Source organism: Schistocerca serialis, chromosome 3 (genome assembly GCF_023864345.2).
Source record: "Schistocerca serialis cubense isolate TAMUIC-IGC-003099 chromosome 3, iqSchSeri2.2, whole genome shotgun sequence".
Classification (NCBI taxonomy): domain Eukaryota; kingdom Metazoa; phylum Arthropoda; class Insecta; order Orthoptera; family Acrididae; genus Schistocerca; species Schistocerca serialis.
Window position 1 is genome coordinate 407,083,402 of NC_064640.1, and position 17,917 is coordinate 407,101,318.

General features: G+C 44.2%; 1 protein-coding gene across 2 annotated transcripts in view; it reads left to right on the forward strand.

Moving 5' to 3' along the window:
- LOC126470268 (regucalcin-like) overlaps positions 1–17,917 on the forward strand; it is a 70,231-nt gene that overhangs the window by 8,405 nt on the left and 43,909 nt on the right. For both annotated transcript variants that reach the window (XM_050098007.1, XM_050098006.1), the window contains exon 2: positions 16,974–17,144. In XM_050098007.1, coding sequence (XP_049953964.1) covers positions 16,985–17,144 — 160 coding nt within the window. In that variant the 5' untranslated portion in view covers positions 16,974–16,984. The remainder of the gene's footprint in view (positions 1–16,973; positions 17,145–17,917) is intronic.

Genomic DNA, 17,917 nt, shown 5'->3' on the forward strand with positions numbered 1-17,917 from the left:
CGACGTACCGTTATGCTGTAATGTTGCTACGGATGACGACCAAAGGGGTCCTGCTATGGAAAGAAATGTTTGTCTGTACAAGAACATAACATCTAACGATTTCTGTCGCATTCGGATAATTCCTTCGTGGAATTTTTTAGAGTATAATTTAAGGTATATGGTGCACAGGTCAATAAGGAGTTAAGTTCACTGTGTGTGAAGGGTGTAGCTCAGGCCAGGTGCGCGTTTTCCGTACAATGGCTTGGAACCACTCATTCGGGTCACCGTGAACATGCGCAAGGATGTTAATTCCAACATCCTCGGTGATAAGATTTATGTTGAAATCCCCACAGAAAACTACAGTAGCTCTTTCAGTAAAAAGAATGTTAAGCAGTGTTTTTAATTTATCAATGAATATGTCTTGTCCCCATTATGTGGTCAGTATATTGTTATTACTATGGCTTTTCCCCGTATTTCATACAACTTTATAGCTCCTGCTTCAAAATGTTTTTCCGCACTCAATAATTCAGTTTCACACCTTCTTTTGTACATGATACTTGATTTAGTAAAGATACATACACCTCTGGTTTTGGCTTTTTCTCTACAATACTGACTTGCCAACTTATATGGATGAATATTAATGATACTTAATCCAAAAGTTCTGGACCAATGCTCCTCATGTTTGCACCATTCATTGCTACCTCAAGTTCTAGTGATTTATTTCTAAGGCACTGAATATTTAGACTTAAAATCTGCAGGTGACTAGAGTGAGAGCTGGTTACAGTTTTATTTACGTTTGTGCTGTCATATTCGTTCCCGTGTCTTGGTGAGATACCAAATATCCTTGAGAAGGACAGGTTTGCTGCACCTCTCGCGACGTATCTGTACATTGGGCTGTGGTGAGTTGCTTGTTGCTGCTGCTGCTAATGTACTTAATACTGCCACTTATGTTGTTGTTGTCGTTGGTGATGCTGTTTCTGACACTTCAAATGTTGGTTCTGCCACTACTGCTGTGTTTTCTTGTGAACTTGGAGTCTTCTCGTTTTTCTTGTTTCCGCCTAAAATAATATTTGGATGATGAGGAACTGTAGTTCTCTTCTCGTTGAAATCGCTGTCCACAGTTCTTTCTGTTAACACTTCGTCTTTTTTTACATGCTTTGCTGGTGCTGATGATGGTTCTAACGCTTTTACCTTTTTTTGAAGAGTTTTCGTTACGAAATCTGGCGATGGCGATGCAATTATCATTTTGGTTTTGAATTAATTTTGGTGGTTTTTTATTTCCTTGGTTATCAGGTTTGCCAGATATTATTTCCCCAAGACTTTCAGGTGAAGTCCGTGTTGTGTGTGGAATCTACGTCCAATATTGGTTATATCGACACATTTCACGTTTTTAAAATGTCTACAGATTTTTGCAAACTGACTGTTGGCACTATTTATTTCCGTATCAACACATGACCGTCTTACAAGATCATAGTGATGTGGAACATTGACCATTACTGCGTTTGTGTTAGTGAGGTTTCTCACACACTGTTTAAGATCGAGCGTTGCACTGGCTGTTTCATTTTTGTACACGTCATTTTCGCCTCCCAGAAGTACAACAAAGTCTTTATCGTGCAGATTTTTTACCTCTGCGGATGCAGTCATTTTTTAAATTTCGCCAAGTGGGGCACCCGGTTTCACTATACCCCACGAATATGTTTTAGTTGTTTCTTTTAGTTTACTCGCAAATCCACGAACATGGCTGTCTGAAAGCACAAACAGTTTGTTGTTATTGGAGTTCACGATGTGGGAATCGTGTTGTATTGTTTTACTAAACACTTCAGCATAATTTTTGGTCGACACATTTACATTGACCTCATTAACGCTTGTTTGCGTCAATAAATTTTCTTCTCTGCCCATATTCACAGTGCCTTTTTGCTTTTCCCATCGTTCATGCGAACTGTGTGTTGCATTCTCACTATTGGCGGTTGAAAGTACTTGAAACGTGTTTTTGTGCACAAAGCTTGCATAACTTTCACAGGTTTTCCGATTTTGCACTTTGGTCTAGCTGTTATTGCACTACACATCTGACCATTTTACTTACCGGACGAACTATCTCGCTCAAGATTTAGCGTGTTCAGCTCACTATTTTCTTGTTGTATTTCAAACTAACGATTTTGAACTGTAAGCTCGTTATGCGCTCATTCTGTTTCGTAATTTCGTCCTTACAATTTTCACATGATTTCTTTTTTACGGCAAAATTTATGTTTTTTTTGGAAGGACCCTTCTTAACATTTACTCTAGCCGCCATCTTGAAGAGTTTGTTGGATACACTTATTCTGAGACCGAAGAAAGTGATTCCATGCCTTCACCTTACAACACTCGCAGAAAGACACGCCCAATGACGCCAATTTCGAGGTGACGAGTAGAGTAGGTGTCGGTAAATCATTTAAGATCAAGAATGGACTACTTCAAGGTTCAATTCTAGCGCCATCATCATTCAACCTCTACAGTAGTGATACGTCTTACATAGTCAGCAAAAAAATTCAGGTGATCTGGTCACAATAGTGCTCTTGTGGAGGGAGCAAGGACCCAGACTGACGGTCTTGAGACCAGCAACAAATATTGTAGAAGATGGCGTTTGTGTTCGAACCACCTAAGACTGGAGTTTGTGCTTTTCACTTCAACAGTGAGATAGCCAATAAAGATCTGACGGTGTTATTTAACTAACACAGAGTGAAAAGCAACTTCTGTTCTAAATATCCTGGCATTCTGCTGGGTAGGTCTGTACACCTTAAAAGTGTTGGTCAGAAACTGAAGACAGGAAATATTATTATTGGACAGTTGGTTGGTAACGCTTGGGGGCAGACACATTCACACTGCGATCAGAAGCAACGTCAGTAGTCTTTACCACTGCAGAATACTGTGCTCTGGTCTGGCAAGTAGGTCATTGTACCAACAAGGTAAACGTGTAGCTCCACTAAACTAACCTTATGATTACCGATACATTAAAGCATTGAAGTCTGCTCCGATATTGGGCCTCTCCATCATCAATAGCATAACTCCACAAAAGCTAAGAGACAGAAACAACTACAACAGAATGCGAAAAAATACTACAGACGGACCGCTCAAGAAATTTACCTATTCAGGAAGTAGTCATAAATTTAGTAAATACACGCTTGAAATCGCGGAAACTAATATGGAACAACAGATATGGAAGAGGGCAGAACACCTTTAACCTAATAAACACGTACAAAAAGAACTGGGAGAACTCAGTTAGTAATCATCATAACTAATCCTTCAAAAGCACTGCAAGGGTTCAACTTCCCAAGAAAAGGTTGAACTAGACTCAATCGTGTCCAAACAGCCACACAAGATGCAAGGCTATGCTTTATAAATGAGGACCTACGGGCAGCCTAAGCTGTGACTGTGGAGTACCAGAGCAGACTCTGGACCATATCATAAAAGTATGCCCTATAAAGAAATACGGTGGATCAACTGAGGACTTCATAAAAGCCATACTTCATGCTATGAAGTGCATACGAGATCTGGACATCGATGTGTAGTCAACATCTAGTCTCGCATTCTACATATCTTAATTACGTGTGTTTGCACTGTGATACTTACTGTGTCCTTTATATTCTCTTACACGGAAACACCAAAAACAATCTTTGACACTCAAATCAGTTCCCAGTCGTCTCGGAATTGATAAATAAAAATCCTATGTGGTTCTCAAGAGAATCTTATGCCATCCTTCCTGCAAAATAGTGTCTAGTTCAGGTAACGACGTTGGAGGTGGATAGCGATCACGCACACTACTCTCCAAACTAGAACACAAAGACTACATTTACATCTACATACATACGGTGCGTGGCGGAGGGTACCTCGTACCACAACTAGCATCTTCTCTCCCTGTTCCACTCCCAAACAGAACGAGGGAAAAATGACTGCCTATACGCCTATGTACGAGCCCTAATCTCTCTTATCTTATCTTTGTGATCTTTCCGCGAAATATAAGTTGGCTGCAGTAAAACTGTACTGCAGTCAGCCTCAAATGCTGGTTCTTTAAATTTCCTCAGTAGCGATTCACGAAAAGAACGCCTCCTTTCCTCTAGAGACTCCCACCCGAGTTCCTGAAGCATTTCCGTAACACTCGCGTGATGATCAAACCTACCAGTAACAAATCTAGCAGCCCGCCTCTGAATTGCTTCTGTGTCCTCCCTCAATCCGACCTGATAGGGATCCCAAACGCTCGAGCAGTACTCTAGAATAGGTCGTATTAGTGTTTTATAAGCGGTCTCCTTTACAGATGAACCACATCTTCCCAAAATTCTAAAAATGAAACGAAGACGACTATCCGCCTTCCCTACAACTGCCACTACATGCTTGTCCCACTTCATATCGCTCTGCAATGTTACGCCCAAATATTTAATCGACGTGACTGTGTCAAGCGCTACACTACTAATGGAGTATTCAAACATTACGGGATTCTTTTTCCTATTCATCTACATTAATTTACGTTTATCTATATTTAGAGTTAGCCGCCATTCCTTACACCAATCACAAATCCTGTCCAAGTCAGCTTGTATCCTCCTACAGTCACTCATCGACGACACCTTCCCGTACACCACAGCATCATCAGCAAACAGCCGCACATTGCTATCCACCCTATCCAAATGATCATTTATGTAGATAGAAAACAACAGTGGACCTACCACTCTTACCTGGGGCACTCCAGATGGTACCCTCACCTCCGATGAACACTCACCATCGAGGACAACGTACTGGGTTCTATTTCTTAAGAAGTCTTCGAGCCACTCACATATTTGGGAACCAATCCCATATGCTCGCACCTTAGTTAGGAGTCTGCAGTGGGGCACCGAGTCAAATAATATTGAGACCTGGTGACTGTGGTGGCCGGGGGAGACGCGACAATTCACCATCGTCTTCACAAAACCAGTCCTGGGCAACGCGGAATGTGTGAGCATGGGCCTTGTTGTCTTGTAACGCAGCATCACCATTGGGAACACACATTGTATAACTGATCAGCCCCAATAGTCACATAATCGTTGGCAGTATTGCGTTCTTGCACAGTAACCATGGGGCTCATGGAGTACCACGATATGACTGCCCATATCATCACCGAACCTCCGCAATGTTTCACTCTTGGGACGTTAACTCGGCCAGAAGTTGGAGCAGTTAGAAACAAGACTCAGTGAACCAAATGGCTTTCTTCCACTGCTCCATAGTCCAATTTTTGTGGCTTCGCCACCACATTTCCCTGCTACGGGAATTTTCATCACTGATTAATGGTTTTGGAATTCTAGCTTGTCCTCTGATTCCAGCTTAAAGAGCTCCATTTGTGTTCTTTCGGTGCTGGTAGGGTTCGCGAGAGCGACGTTCATTTCTGCAGTGATTTATGCAGTTGCCTGATTCTTACTTTACGTCACAATCCTCTTCAATGACTGTCTGCCACGGTCACTAGACACACACTTTCGTCCGCGTTGTGACTTGCGGTTGATATTTTTGCGCTCCCCCTGTATGCGGCATTAATTTTCGATATCGTCCCTCTTGAAACACCATATACCTTTGTGACCTTGGTTACGGAACTACCCACCATGCGAGCACCAACAATTTACCAAAGTTAGAATTCACTTATTTCCGAAAAAATGCGCTCACAGCTACAGAGAACACTGTTCTGATCACGGCTGACACTTGCCACTTTTTGAGGACATTGCATAGGTGCCATTTGTGGTCAAATACAACAGCGCATCCTACAGGCTTGGCTAGCATCTGTATGTACTCGTATGTTCAGTCATGCATTTCTCGCAGTCTTTCGATGTTTGTGTCCAGTTGTTGTTCGAATTACACATTTATATTCTTATTTATTATTGTATTTATATTTGTATATGTGCTGCCACCATCTGCCGTAAGATAAATAAAATAAATCAGTGAGTGACTGTAGCTTGAAATGGCACACATGATGAATATTATGTACTCTCTTTGTCTGTGCACTGAGGCTGTTATCAAGGCCGTGTTACACAGGTTTAGCGCGATGTGTCAGAGGAGTGACTAATTTTTTTCTGGTTTCCTTATACTGCTAGGATATTACACGTCGGCAAACCACACGTACCCGAGGTACGTTACGCTAAAGCACATAAACCAAGTTATGGGATATAACACTTCATTGCAGGAAGTCTTAGTCGTAACAGAAAACAGGTCGTCATAGAGCCCGCTCAGCAAGCAGCGATTAAGACAATGGCAAGTTTCCAGGCTTTGGCGTCGTTTCCTGTGATAAACGACACAACTGGTTTTCTTCTTGCTCTTACTACGCTCGCACTGCAGTAGCATCATCACACAAGAATTCCCCTGGCCCGCGCTATCTCCATTCATCCGGTGAGTAATGCACCGGCAGGGGAGTAACTCACATACAGTACCTCTGTACGGCCAGCCTCCCACCCTACGGAGTCGGTCCTACCAACTGTATAAAATTCTGATATTTGGTAGTCGTGAAAGTTATTCTTCTGGTACGGAAATCTTAGAAGCATTCGCAACTGCGTTTCCATGTACTGGTGTGGTATTGAAGTGTTTCAGTTTTATAGATGTACAGTGCAGCTCAGTGCGTGCACAGGTGATTGGTCGGAAGCAGTTTGGTACCAAGTAGTGGAGCGGTTAGGCAGTCGGAAGTGAAGTGTTGTAAAAGAGACTGACTAGGCAACGTTGAATTCTGCTTTTCCTTGTGCCTTTCCCGCAACTACGCTGCGTCGGCACTGTTGCTGCTGGATGTGGCATGGTTATTTTAAGCGGTCGCCGAGTGCCCTTCATGCCACCATGTGTATACCCCAGCTGCCTGCATGTAGTGTTTGTACGAACATTTTACATATGTTTTATAATCGTGTAACAGAGGTCGATCTTGGGCACTATCCCGGTATCCACCTAGTCGTGTATGGGAAACCGCCTAAAAACCATACCCGGGTGATCGGCCCTCGTCGTTAATCGGCCGAGCGTATTCGACCTGGGGTCAGCGCACCTGCCTGAATCCCAGAAGCAGTGTACTAACGCAAGCGGCTATCCGGGCGGGCAACTGGTAAGGTCTAATTGAACCCAATAAATTCCCTTTGTTTCTGTGGAAACTCGAAGTACACTATTTTTGTGGATATTTTGACTAATTGACTTCGGACTGTATTCTTGTTTTGTTGTGATGCAGATTATCGGCGCAATTTCTTTGGAGCAAAAAAAAAAATTTTTTTTTTTTTAAATGGTTCAATCGGCTCTGAGCACTATGGGACTTAACAACGGAGGTCATCAGTCCCCTAAAACTTAGAACCACTTAAACCTAACTAACCTAAGGACAGCACACACATCCATGCGCGAGGCAGGATTCGGACCTGCGACCGTAGCGGTCGCGCGTTTCCAGACTGAAGCGCCTAGAACCGCTCGGCCACACCTGCCGGCTCTTTGGAGTCAGATGGAGGTAGTGTATGAATTGTTAACGGTGGCATTTACAATTTTTTTATCATATTTCGGAATCTTTCTGAAAGTAGAATGCCTCTACAAGGCTTTAGTCGTTGATTTAGAAATAATGAGAAGTGCAACTCTACCTCGCGGGTTATAGCGAGGCTGTCGACCATTATTTAGATTTATTTAAAAGTGTAGCGGAGCAGAGGATCAAGCTGAGTCCGTCAATAAACATTTGTGGGCAAATTAGCGGCGTTAATCGTCTTGTAATTTGGCACGCAGGCTGCACATCGCTAAAACAGCGTGGATTCTGTCCGCGTGGGACCTCGCGGGAGTCCAAAGAGGCTCAGAGTACAGACAAAAGAAATATTTCACATCAAGCATATAAGATCTCTATTTTCACGCAGGTAACGGTTTGGACGGTTTGTCAGCGGATGTTACCACCAAACCAAGCAATCAGGAGAGATAAAAGAGGAATGCCTCTAATCAACGCACAAATAAAATAAAGCACCAGTGTTGTTAAAGGTTCTAATATATAAAAATAAAATTAATCTTGTTAAGAGTGGGAATGGCAGTTCGGAGAAATGTTCTTTTTTTGTCAAGAGACAGTTAGAAGGGTTAGCGGGCGCCCTGAAAACTTTGAGAAGTCTGTGTAATTGAGTCTTTCTGAAGGCGATTGCCACAGTGCAACAAGTTACGAAATTATTCATAACACGAAGGCTGGTTTATCTCTGTAGACAATCCCGTGTGACTAGAACTCGCGCTCTGAGGATTCCGTACAAACTTAATTATGCCTATAGATAATTCATCTCAAGGTTTTCGTGAGTGAGTTTGCTAGTATCAAAATATGTGACATAAGTGTCCATATTGTTTGATTGTACTGACTTCAAAGCTTAATCTTTTTATATGCCAAGGGGCAGTAGACCTTAGTATTTGATATAAAATTCAACTTGATACCTCCATCCGTTCCTGAAAATAACGCGTCTTAACAGACACACGGACAGACAGACGTACAACAAATGGCAAAAATGGCAAATTTTTCACAATTCATGTTATACACGCTTCTAGAGGTTGTACAGGGCACTTAGTAGATCACGTTTTACACAGGAACCCATTTCCGGAAACGCCATCCAACGACACTGCAGAGCGTCATGGATATAGGCGCCGGCATCTGTAAATATAGTATGTATGTAGGGTGATTTTTTTCCACCGTGTACAAACTGTAGGGACTGATCGATGAGAGAATACGGAACAAAAAAAAAGATCTTATGAACTTATGTCTAGAAATTCACGGTTTCCATGCTAGAGAACATTTATTTGATCATACATTGTTGCAGAGACTGCGTGTAATACTCGCTGTACCATTCAGCCACAGCTACAGTGTTGAAAATGGTTTCCATGTACCTCAACGCATGTTCTGTCTCACACGTTCACATCGGCCAGGCTGCATCCGAACAGTGTCAAAGACCGTATGAATATGCTGCTCCATTGTCTCCACATTTGGAATGGGCTCTGCATATACGATGCTTTTGACATGGACCCATAACGAGAAATCACAAGGGTTGAGATCTGGTGAACGAGCAGATCATACAACTGGACCCCCTCGTCCGATACATCAACCAAGGAAGACACGATTGAGATGCTTCCGGACGTTAACGGCGAAGTGGGCTGGAGCACCAACATATAGCAGACACATAACCCTCCGAACCATCAATGGCACTTCTTCCAGTAGGGGAGCAAAGTCACCCGCAAGAAACGACGGCCGGCCGGTGTGGCCGAGCGGTTCTAGGTGCTTTAGTCTGGAACCTCGCGACCGCTACGGTCGCAGGTTCGAATCCTGCCTCGGGCATAGATGTGTGTGATGTCCTTAGATTAGTTAGGTTTAAGTAGTTCTAAGTTCTAGGGGACTGATGACCTCTGATGTTAAGTCCCATAGTGCTCCGAGCCATTTGAACCATTTGAAGAAACGACGATAGTTCCGGCCTGTTAGGCGACGTGGAAGGAAGACTGGTTCCAAAATATCGTCGCCAGTTATCACGGCCCACACATTCCAGCTGCACCGATGCTGATGATTCACTGTCACCATGCCATGGGGGTTCTGCATATTATCTCACGGATGACTGTTATGAATGCTAAAGATACCGATCCGTATAAAAGTGGCCTCATCTGTCACTTGGCTGGATGACACAAATCCCGGAATCGTCGTCTCCTGGTGAAGAAAACAGCGACAAGACTGCTCTCGATGTGGAAAGTCTGCCGCTAGTAAGCCCTGCACGTGCTGTAAGTGATAAGGGTAGTAACAATTGTCATGGAGAATGCTCCACACGGTCGTCTGGCTTACCGTGTACTGGCGGGCCAACTGCCGTCTACTGACACGGCGGTCGCCTTCCACGGTGTTAATCACATTTTCTTCCAAGTCTGGTGTCCGAACATTTCGGGTACGCCCTTCATGATTTCCTGCTTCCCGAAACGACCCTGTCTCAGACAAACGGCGGTACACTGTTGCAAACATTGAATGCTGTGGCTGTTGTCGGCGGGGACGGGTCTCCTGATACAACCTTGCTACCCGCCGCCCGTTGTTTACTTAAACATAATGTCGGCAAGCTCTCGATTCGGATACGGCACCATTGTGTACAGCGCTGTATCACATCCACTACAAGGTGAGTCAGCAAGAGAAGTGAATCGGACACAACATTACCAATGCCTATGTCAGGAGAGGGCGCTAGGGCAAGACGTATGAGGAACAGTATCAAACCGAGCGAGGTGGCGCAGTGGTTAGCACTCTGGACTCGCATTCGGGAGGACGACGGTTCAATCCCGTCTCCAGCCATCCTGATTTAGGTTCTCCGTGATTTCCCTAAATCGTTTCAGGCAAATGCCGGGATGGTTCCTTGGAAAGGGCACGGCCGATTTCCTTCCCCATCCTTCCCTAATCCGAGCTTGTGCTCCGTCTCTAATGACCTCGTTGTCGACGGGACGTTAAAAAACACTAACCTAACCTAACAGTATCAACCTCTAGGAGGAAACCATGCATACTGTAAGTGTGGCTGCATGGTACAGCGCGTATTAGACCGCAGTCTCTATAACAAAGTATGATTGAATAAATAGTCTCTAGCATGGAAACCATGCATATCCAGATATAAGTTCATTAGACCTTTTTTGTTCTGTGTCCTCTCATCGATCAGTCCCTGGAGTTTTTACACGGTGGAAAGAATCAGCCTGTCTACAGGGTGATTCCATGATGGTGATACAAACTTTCTAGGCTGATGGAGAAGGATAAATGTATCAATTTGAGATAAGGGTCCCTGTACCGGTAGGGAACGAGTAGAGTTATAAGAGAAAACAGTAAAATACATATATCGGTACTGTTGTTGCTAAGATTGTAGGATAGGCAACTTTCAGAGATGGTGGTATGGACAAAAACAAGAGAAAATGTCCAGTAAACATGGGCTCTAAGGCCGGCCGGTATGGCCGAGCGGTTCTAGGCGCTACAGTCTGGAACCGCGCGACCGCTACGGTCGCAGGTTCGAATCCTGCCTCGGGCATGGATGTGTGTGATGTCCTTAGGTTAGTTAGGTTTAAGTAGTTCTAAGTTCTAGGGGACTGATGACCTCAGAAGTTAAGACCCATAGAGCTCAGAGCCATTTGAACCAACCATGGGCTCTAAAATACATATCTGAGGAGCTATGAGCATCTTCGCTACTGTGAAACACATCTCCTCTATCTCTCCTACATCTTCCAGATGAGTGCGCTGTGGACGCACTCCCCTTCCAAGGTAACTGGTGTCGTATTCACAGGGTTGCACGCATACGTTCCCGGTTTGGCGAACACACCTCGATTGACTCGTTAAATCGCACGATCTTAATTCCATAAAAATATCTAGGACTATCTACATCGACATCTACGTAGAAACTCCGAAAGCCACCGTATGGTGAGTGGCGGAGGATACTTTGTAAAACTACTAGCCATTTCCTTTCCTGTTCCACTCGCAAACAGACTGAGGGATAAACAACTGCCTATATGCCACTGTATGAGCCCTAATTTCTCGTATCTTATCTTCGTGGCACTTACGCGCAATGTACACTACCTGGCTGAAAATGACTTACACGTTCGTGGCGCCCTCCATCGGTAATGCTGGAATTTAGTATGGTGTTGGCCCACCCTTAGCCTTGATAACAACTTCCACTCTCACAGGTATACGTTCAGTCAGGTGCTGGAAGGTTTCTTGGGGAATGGCAGCCCATTCTTCACGGAGTGCTCCACTGAGGAGAGGTATCGATGTCGGTTGGTGAGGCCTGGCGCGAAGTTGGCGTTCCAAAACATCCCAAAGGTTTTCTATAGGATTCGTGTAATCACTCCGTCACAGACCGTGAATTATGACCAGGTGCTCGATTGTGCTGAAAGATGCAATCGCCATGCCCGAACTGCTCTTCAACAATGGGAAGCAAGAAGGTGCTTAAAACATCAATGTAAGCCTTGCGCTGTGATAGTGCCACGCCAAACAACAAGGGGTGCAAGCCCCTCCTTGAAAAACACGACCACACCATAACTCCACCATCTCCGAATATTACTGTTGGCACTACACACGCTGGCAGATGACGTTCGCCGCGCATTCGCCGTACCCTCACCCTGCCATCGGATTGCCACATTGTGTACCGTGATTCGTCACTCCACACAACGTTTCTTCACAGTTCAATCGTCCAACGTTTACACTCCTTACACCAAGAGAGGCGTCGTTTGGCATTTACCGGCGTGATGTGTGGCTTATGAGCAGCTGCTCGACCATGAAATCCAAGTTTTCTAACCTCCCACCTAACTGTCATAGCACTTCCAGTGGATGCTGATTCAGTTTGAATTCCTGTGTGAAGGTCTGGATAGATGTCTACCTATTACACATAACTACCCTTTTCAACTGTCGGTGGCCTCTGTCAGTCATCAGACGTGGTCAGCCTGTACGCTTTTGAACTGTACGTGTCCCTTCACGTTTCCTCTTCACTGTCGCATCGGAAACAGTGGACCTATGGATGTTTAGGTGCGTGTTAATCTCGCTTAGAAACGTATGACACAAGTGACACCCAATCACCTGACCACGTTCGAAGTTCGTGAGTTCTGCGGAGCGCCCCATTCTGCTCTCTCACGATGTGTAATGACTACTGAGGTCGCTGATATGGAATATCTAGCAGTTGGTGGCAGCACAATGCACCTAATATGAAAAACGAAGGTTTTGTTTTTGGTGGGGGGGGGGGGGGGGTCCGGATGCCTTCGACCACATAGTGTATGTTGGCGGCTGTAGAATCGATTGACAGTCAGCTTCAGCAACTATTTGGAACGGCAGGAGAAAAGTAGCTATCAACATCCGCGCCGTTTGGTAGTTCTTTGGCTTCTACGAGGGCGTGCTGGAAACCTCCGAATTTTGTATTCTGTGCTCAATATCGTTTGAGGTATACATCTCATGCATATTACGCGGTCGATTTTCACGCTTCGCTGAAGCATGTAGCAACTCTGTGCCGCTAGAGGGCTCCGAAATGCAGCGTGTAACAGGGCGGTGTGTGGGAAACAACTTGCCGTAATCGAGTTTTGAATTCGAAGAACTCGTCCACACTTGCAGCACCCTCTCCTTCAGTAGGGCAGTGCCAGACCACACACAAGCTCTGCGACGTCTCCAACATTCCGACACCGCGTGTTTACTATCATCGATCTTCATCCACACAGCTGCGACTTAGCCCCGTCCGATTTTCATCCGTTTCCAAAACTTAAAGGTCACCTACGAGGATTTCTGTTTCATAGTGATGAAGCGGTGCAAGCAGAGGTAAGGTTGTGGCTCCGTCAACAAAGTCAAACCTTCTACAGTGACGGTATCAACAATCTGGTCTCTCGATGGGAGAAATGTCTTTGTCGCCCGGGTGACTGTGTTGAAAAATAAATGTGTAGACGTGAAGAATAAAGAAGTAGAATATTTGTTTTATTTAAAAAGCGTTAAGAGTTTTCACGTAAGTCAGTCGGAGGCATTACTTTTCAGCACGTCCTCGTAATCATCAATGAGTGCCTTCAACTTTACGTGCTATACGTAAGAAATTTGTGGCGTCTCTTCTTCGCGGAAACGAAACCACTGTCAAAGCTAGAGATGGAGTTACGCTGAATTAAGGTGATATTTCCTGGGGTGACTAAGATTTGCCCGGGTGTGCTTATTAATTAAAACGCAAACGTAAAGTAAAATGTAAGTATTCATTGGCATGATGGTGCATGACTCTGATTTGCAATTAATGTTATGTTCTTATATTGTTATTGTCTTTATATCATCTACATCAATACTCCGCGAGCCACCCAACGGTGAATGGCGGAGGATATTTCTGGAGCCACTAACTCATCCGCCCTTCCCTGTTCCACTCGTGAACGGCACACAGGAAGAATGAGTCTCGGTAAGCCTCTTTATTAGATCTAATATCTCAAATTTTTCTCGTCGTGGTCATTTCACGAGATATATGTGGGAGGCAACAATGTGTTGTCCGACACTTCCGAGAAAGTGCCCACTCGAAATTTCAGTAGTAACCTTCTCCGTGATGCACTACGTCTCTCTGGAATTTGTTGAGCATTTCTGTAACGCTCTCGCATTGACCAAGAGATCCAGTGACGAAACGCGCCGCTCTTCGTTGTATCTCCTCTATCTCTTCTATCAGTCCTGCCTGGTAAGGGTCTACATCTACATCTACATTTATACTCCGCAAACCACCCAACGGTGTGTGGCGGAGGGCACTTTACGTGCCACTGTCATTACCTTCCTTTCCTGTTCCAGTCGCGTATGGTTCGCGGGAAGAATGACTGCCGGAAAGCCTCCGTGCACGCTCGAATCTCTCTACTTTTACATTCGTCATCTCCTCGGGAGGTATAAGTAGGGGGAAGCATTATATTCGATACCTCATCCAGAAACGCACCCTCTCGAAACCTGGACAGCAAGCTACACCGCGATACAGAGCGCCTCTCTTGCAGCGTCTGCCACTTGAGTTTGCTAAACATCTCCGTAACGCTATCACACTTACCAAATAATCCTGCGACGAAACGCGCCGCTCTCCTTTGGATCTTCTCTATCTCCTCCGTCAACCCGACCCGGTACGGATCCCACACTGATGAGCTATACTCAAGTATAGTCGAACGAGTGTTATGTAAGCCACCTCCTTTTTTGATGGACCACACCCTCCAAGGACTCTCCCGTATTAGTGAAGGATACTCAAGAATCGGCCGAACAAGCATCTTGTAATCTAGTAGGCCACGTCTTTCGTGGGTGCGTTACATTTCCTCAAGATTCTTCTTATGAGTCGCAGTCTGACATCTGCTTTTCCTGCTGTTTGTTTTATGTGGTCATGTTCTCGGTGTTGACTGTGGGTTACAATGAGTCATATATTGTGAAAATAACACCATATTGACGTACCTGTGGCTCCGCTACAGACTCAACAGTCATCGTTACAAAATACAGATTTGAGAACGTAGTGCATTTGCCATTTTGGTGACCTCTTCTCGCAAACACATGCATTCGACGATCCTGTTCTAAGAAGAGGCCCCACATTCGTCATTGTAAAATACGCATGGAAAAAAGGGCAGCAGTCAATACAATATTGTGCCGAAACATGAAAAAGAACAAAAATACGTCTCATCATGTGAATAGTCATAACTTCAAATGTAAATGATCGCAATATCTGCGAAAATGTTACCAAGCTAACTTATGTTCTCATGGTTATATTTTATCACGACAACTGGTTCTGAAATTTTTTGTCTGAAGTCTGTTCAATCAATTCACTCAACCAGGGAACTGCCGAGGTATCGGCTTTCTTAACTCGGGGTTCATTATCTATGCCAAACTATTAACAATAAGACTAAATGTTATATCAGACAACATGCTATTAAATGACCAACATTGTTTTATAGGAGGAAGCTACAGTTCATACTGTACATTTAGTAAGACACAATTAGTGGATATTCGCGTCCGCCCCGATAGCTGAATGGACTGCCGGCATGGCAGCTCAGCGTGTTCGGTCAGAGAGCTGATTGGCCTCTGTAATAAAAAACTGAGTGGAAGGATCAACAAAACGAACATGAACGGATGTCATGTGACGTCCGCAACGACCAAACAGAACGATCAAAAAAGTCAGCGTGACGGACTGCCGTCCTAAGGGGCCCAGGTTCGATTCCCGGTTGGATCGAGGATTTTCTTCGCTCAGGGACTGAGTGTTGTGTTGTCTTCATCATCATTTCATCCCCGTCCGGCGCGCAGGCCGCCCAATGTGGCGAATGTAATGGCCTCCCGGCCAATGACGCCAAACGCTCATTTCCATTTCCAATTGATATTCGCAAGGAATTCTTAACTGTACATTCATAGCCTTCGTACGTTAAACTTGACACAGTCGTTATACATTAATTATAGGAAATTATTGGAGGAAACGCAGACCCAGACCAGCTGTAAAATGCTTTTAAAAACCCTCGTCGCAAATAAGCATTGAAAGTGATAAGTGAAACACTAATAATGGTGAGTGCACATTTCTGTTTTGTATTGTGTAAGTTATGATGTTGGCCAACTTTTGAGTTCTTGGTTCTTATAGTTCTCAAAACTGATAACGGCCGGGAGAGCAGTGTGCTGAACGCATGCCCATCCATATCCGCATCCAGTGATGCCTATAGGCTGAGGAGGACTCGGTGGTCTGCGGGTACCGTTGGGTCGTCCAAGGCCTGTTCGTACAGAGGTTAGTTTCAGTTCTTAAATCGGAGCCGTCAGTGTAACCAGGACGTAGCACGCCACTTCCGGGATTCAGGGACGCACTCCACTATGCCAGCCTGGATGTGGTTTTTACGTCGTTTCCCACGTACTAGACGAATACCGGGCTGGTACCCACGGCCCGCCAGAGTTACACGATTCGAAAACATTTACAAAACGTTCGCACACTTCATATGGGATAACACTAGATGCAGACAGTTAGGGTGCAAGAATTCCGTGAAGGGAGGGTAAGGGGTGGGGGAATGGACAGCGAAAGAAAGGGCATCCGGCCGCACTCTACCACTAACATTAACAAATCCAGTAATTAACTTGCCGACACTGGTAAGAAATGCGATGCATACGAGGAACCAGAAGATAGTTCTTAAATCAACTACATGAACCATGTGCCTAATAAATTTTCCAACTGAAGTTTTTAAATGGTTTATTTCACTCTATTCCAGTTTCTTGGGCGTTATGTTAAAACAGGGGTGTAAATAAATAATTGTTATATTAAAAATACATATTTTAGTGTAACTAGATAATTTATTATTATTACATTTAAACATTACATATATTTCGTTGTTGTTAGTAAAATCTCAGACATCTGTGGCTCATTAAAAGTGGAGGTTATGGCAAGTTATATATGGCATCTAGCACTGGAATACCAGTCATCACATCTATACCGGGCACTTGTTCACCAAAATCCGTGAAGTATTCACCATCACTCCCAAAATTGAAAAATTTGGAGAAGTACGTTGAATTTCTGTATACATGCATGAGCTGCACATAATTAGTAAACTTTTATCTGTTTCAGAAAGTCAAAAAATGGCATCATACAAAATTGAGAAAATCACCGATCCCGTTAGGCTGGGCGAAGGCCCTCACTGGGACCACGACAAGAAAGTACTCTACTTCACCGACATCGAGGGCTGCGGAGTACACAAGTTTGATCCGGCAACCAAGTCTCTAGCATCACTTACGTTTCGTAAGTATTCTCTAAAGAATTACACGCGTTTTCTATTTTATCAGAACAAACTACAGCACCAATGGAAATTTTATTTTCTAATACCACGACCAGTTTCAGCCAACAAGTCCATTTACAAATGATTACGAGCCTAGGGTCATGGAGGTAAACAGTCTCGATCTGTGCACTTTCATGAAGCTGGCTCATAATTCAAAGTTATTACTGCAGTTGCGATTACACTGAACAGTCATGTTCAACATGCTGGACCAAAAATAATTGTATTTTATTTTTTGTACATTCTCTGAGTAGAAGTACTCGGACACCTCTGTGTAATGTGGAATGGAACAATATAGATGTCACGAGAAGCAGACTTGCCAGTATAGAAGTAGGGAAGCAGGAACAGCAGAATGTGTTGGCCAGGAGAGCTCAGTAATTTCGAACGTGGACTAGTCATTGTATGACACTTGAGTAACAAAACTATCAGGGACATCTAAACTCTTAGTCAAATTTCAGTGATGTGATTGGGAAGTGCAAACGCGAAGAAAGAACCATAGCTAAACCAAGACCAGGAACACCTCATTTACTGAAGGACAGGGACCGTCGATCATTACCAAGGGTGGTTGTTAAACTCGCATGAGATCAGCGGAAGGAATCGCTCCTGAGTTTCAGAGCGCTAGCAGCAGACCAGTTATCACAATGACTGTGCGTAGGGAGTTATAAAGTATGGGGTGCAGTGGTTGAGCAGATCTTCATAAGCCAAACGTTTCTATAGTCAATGTTAAGTGAAGCTTGTG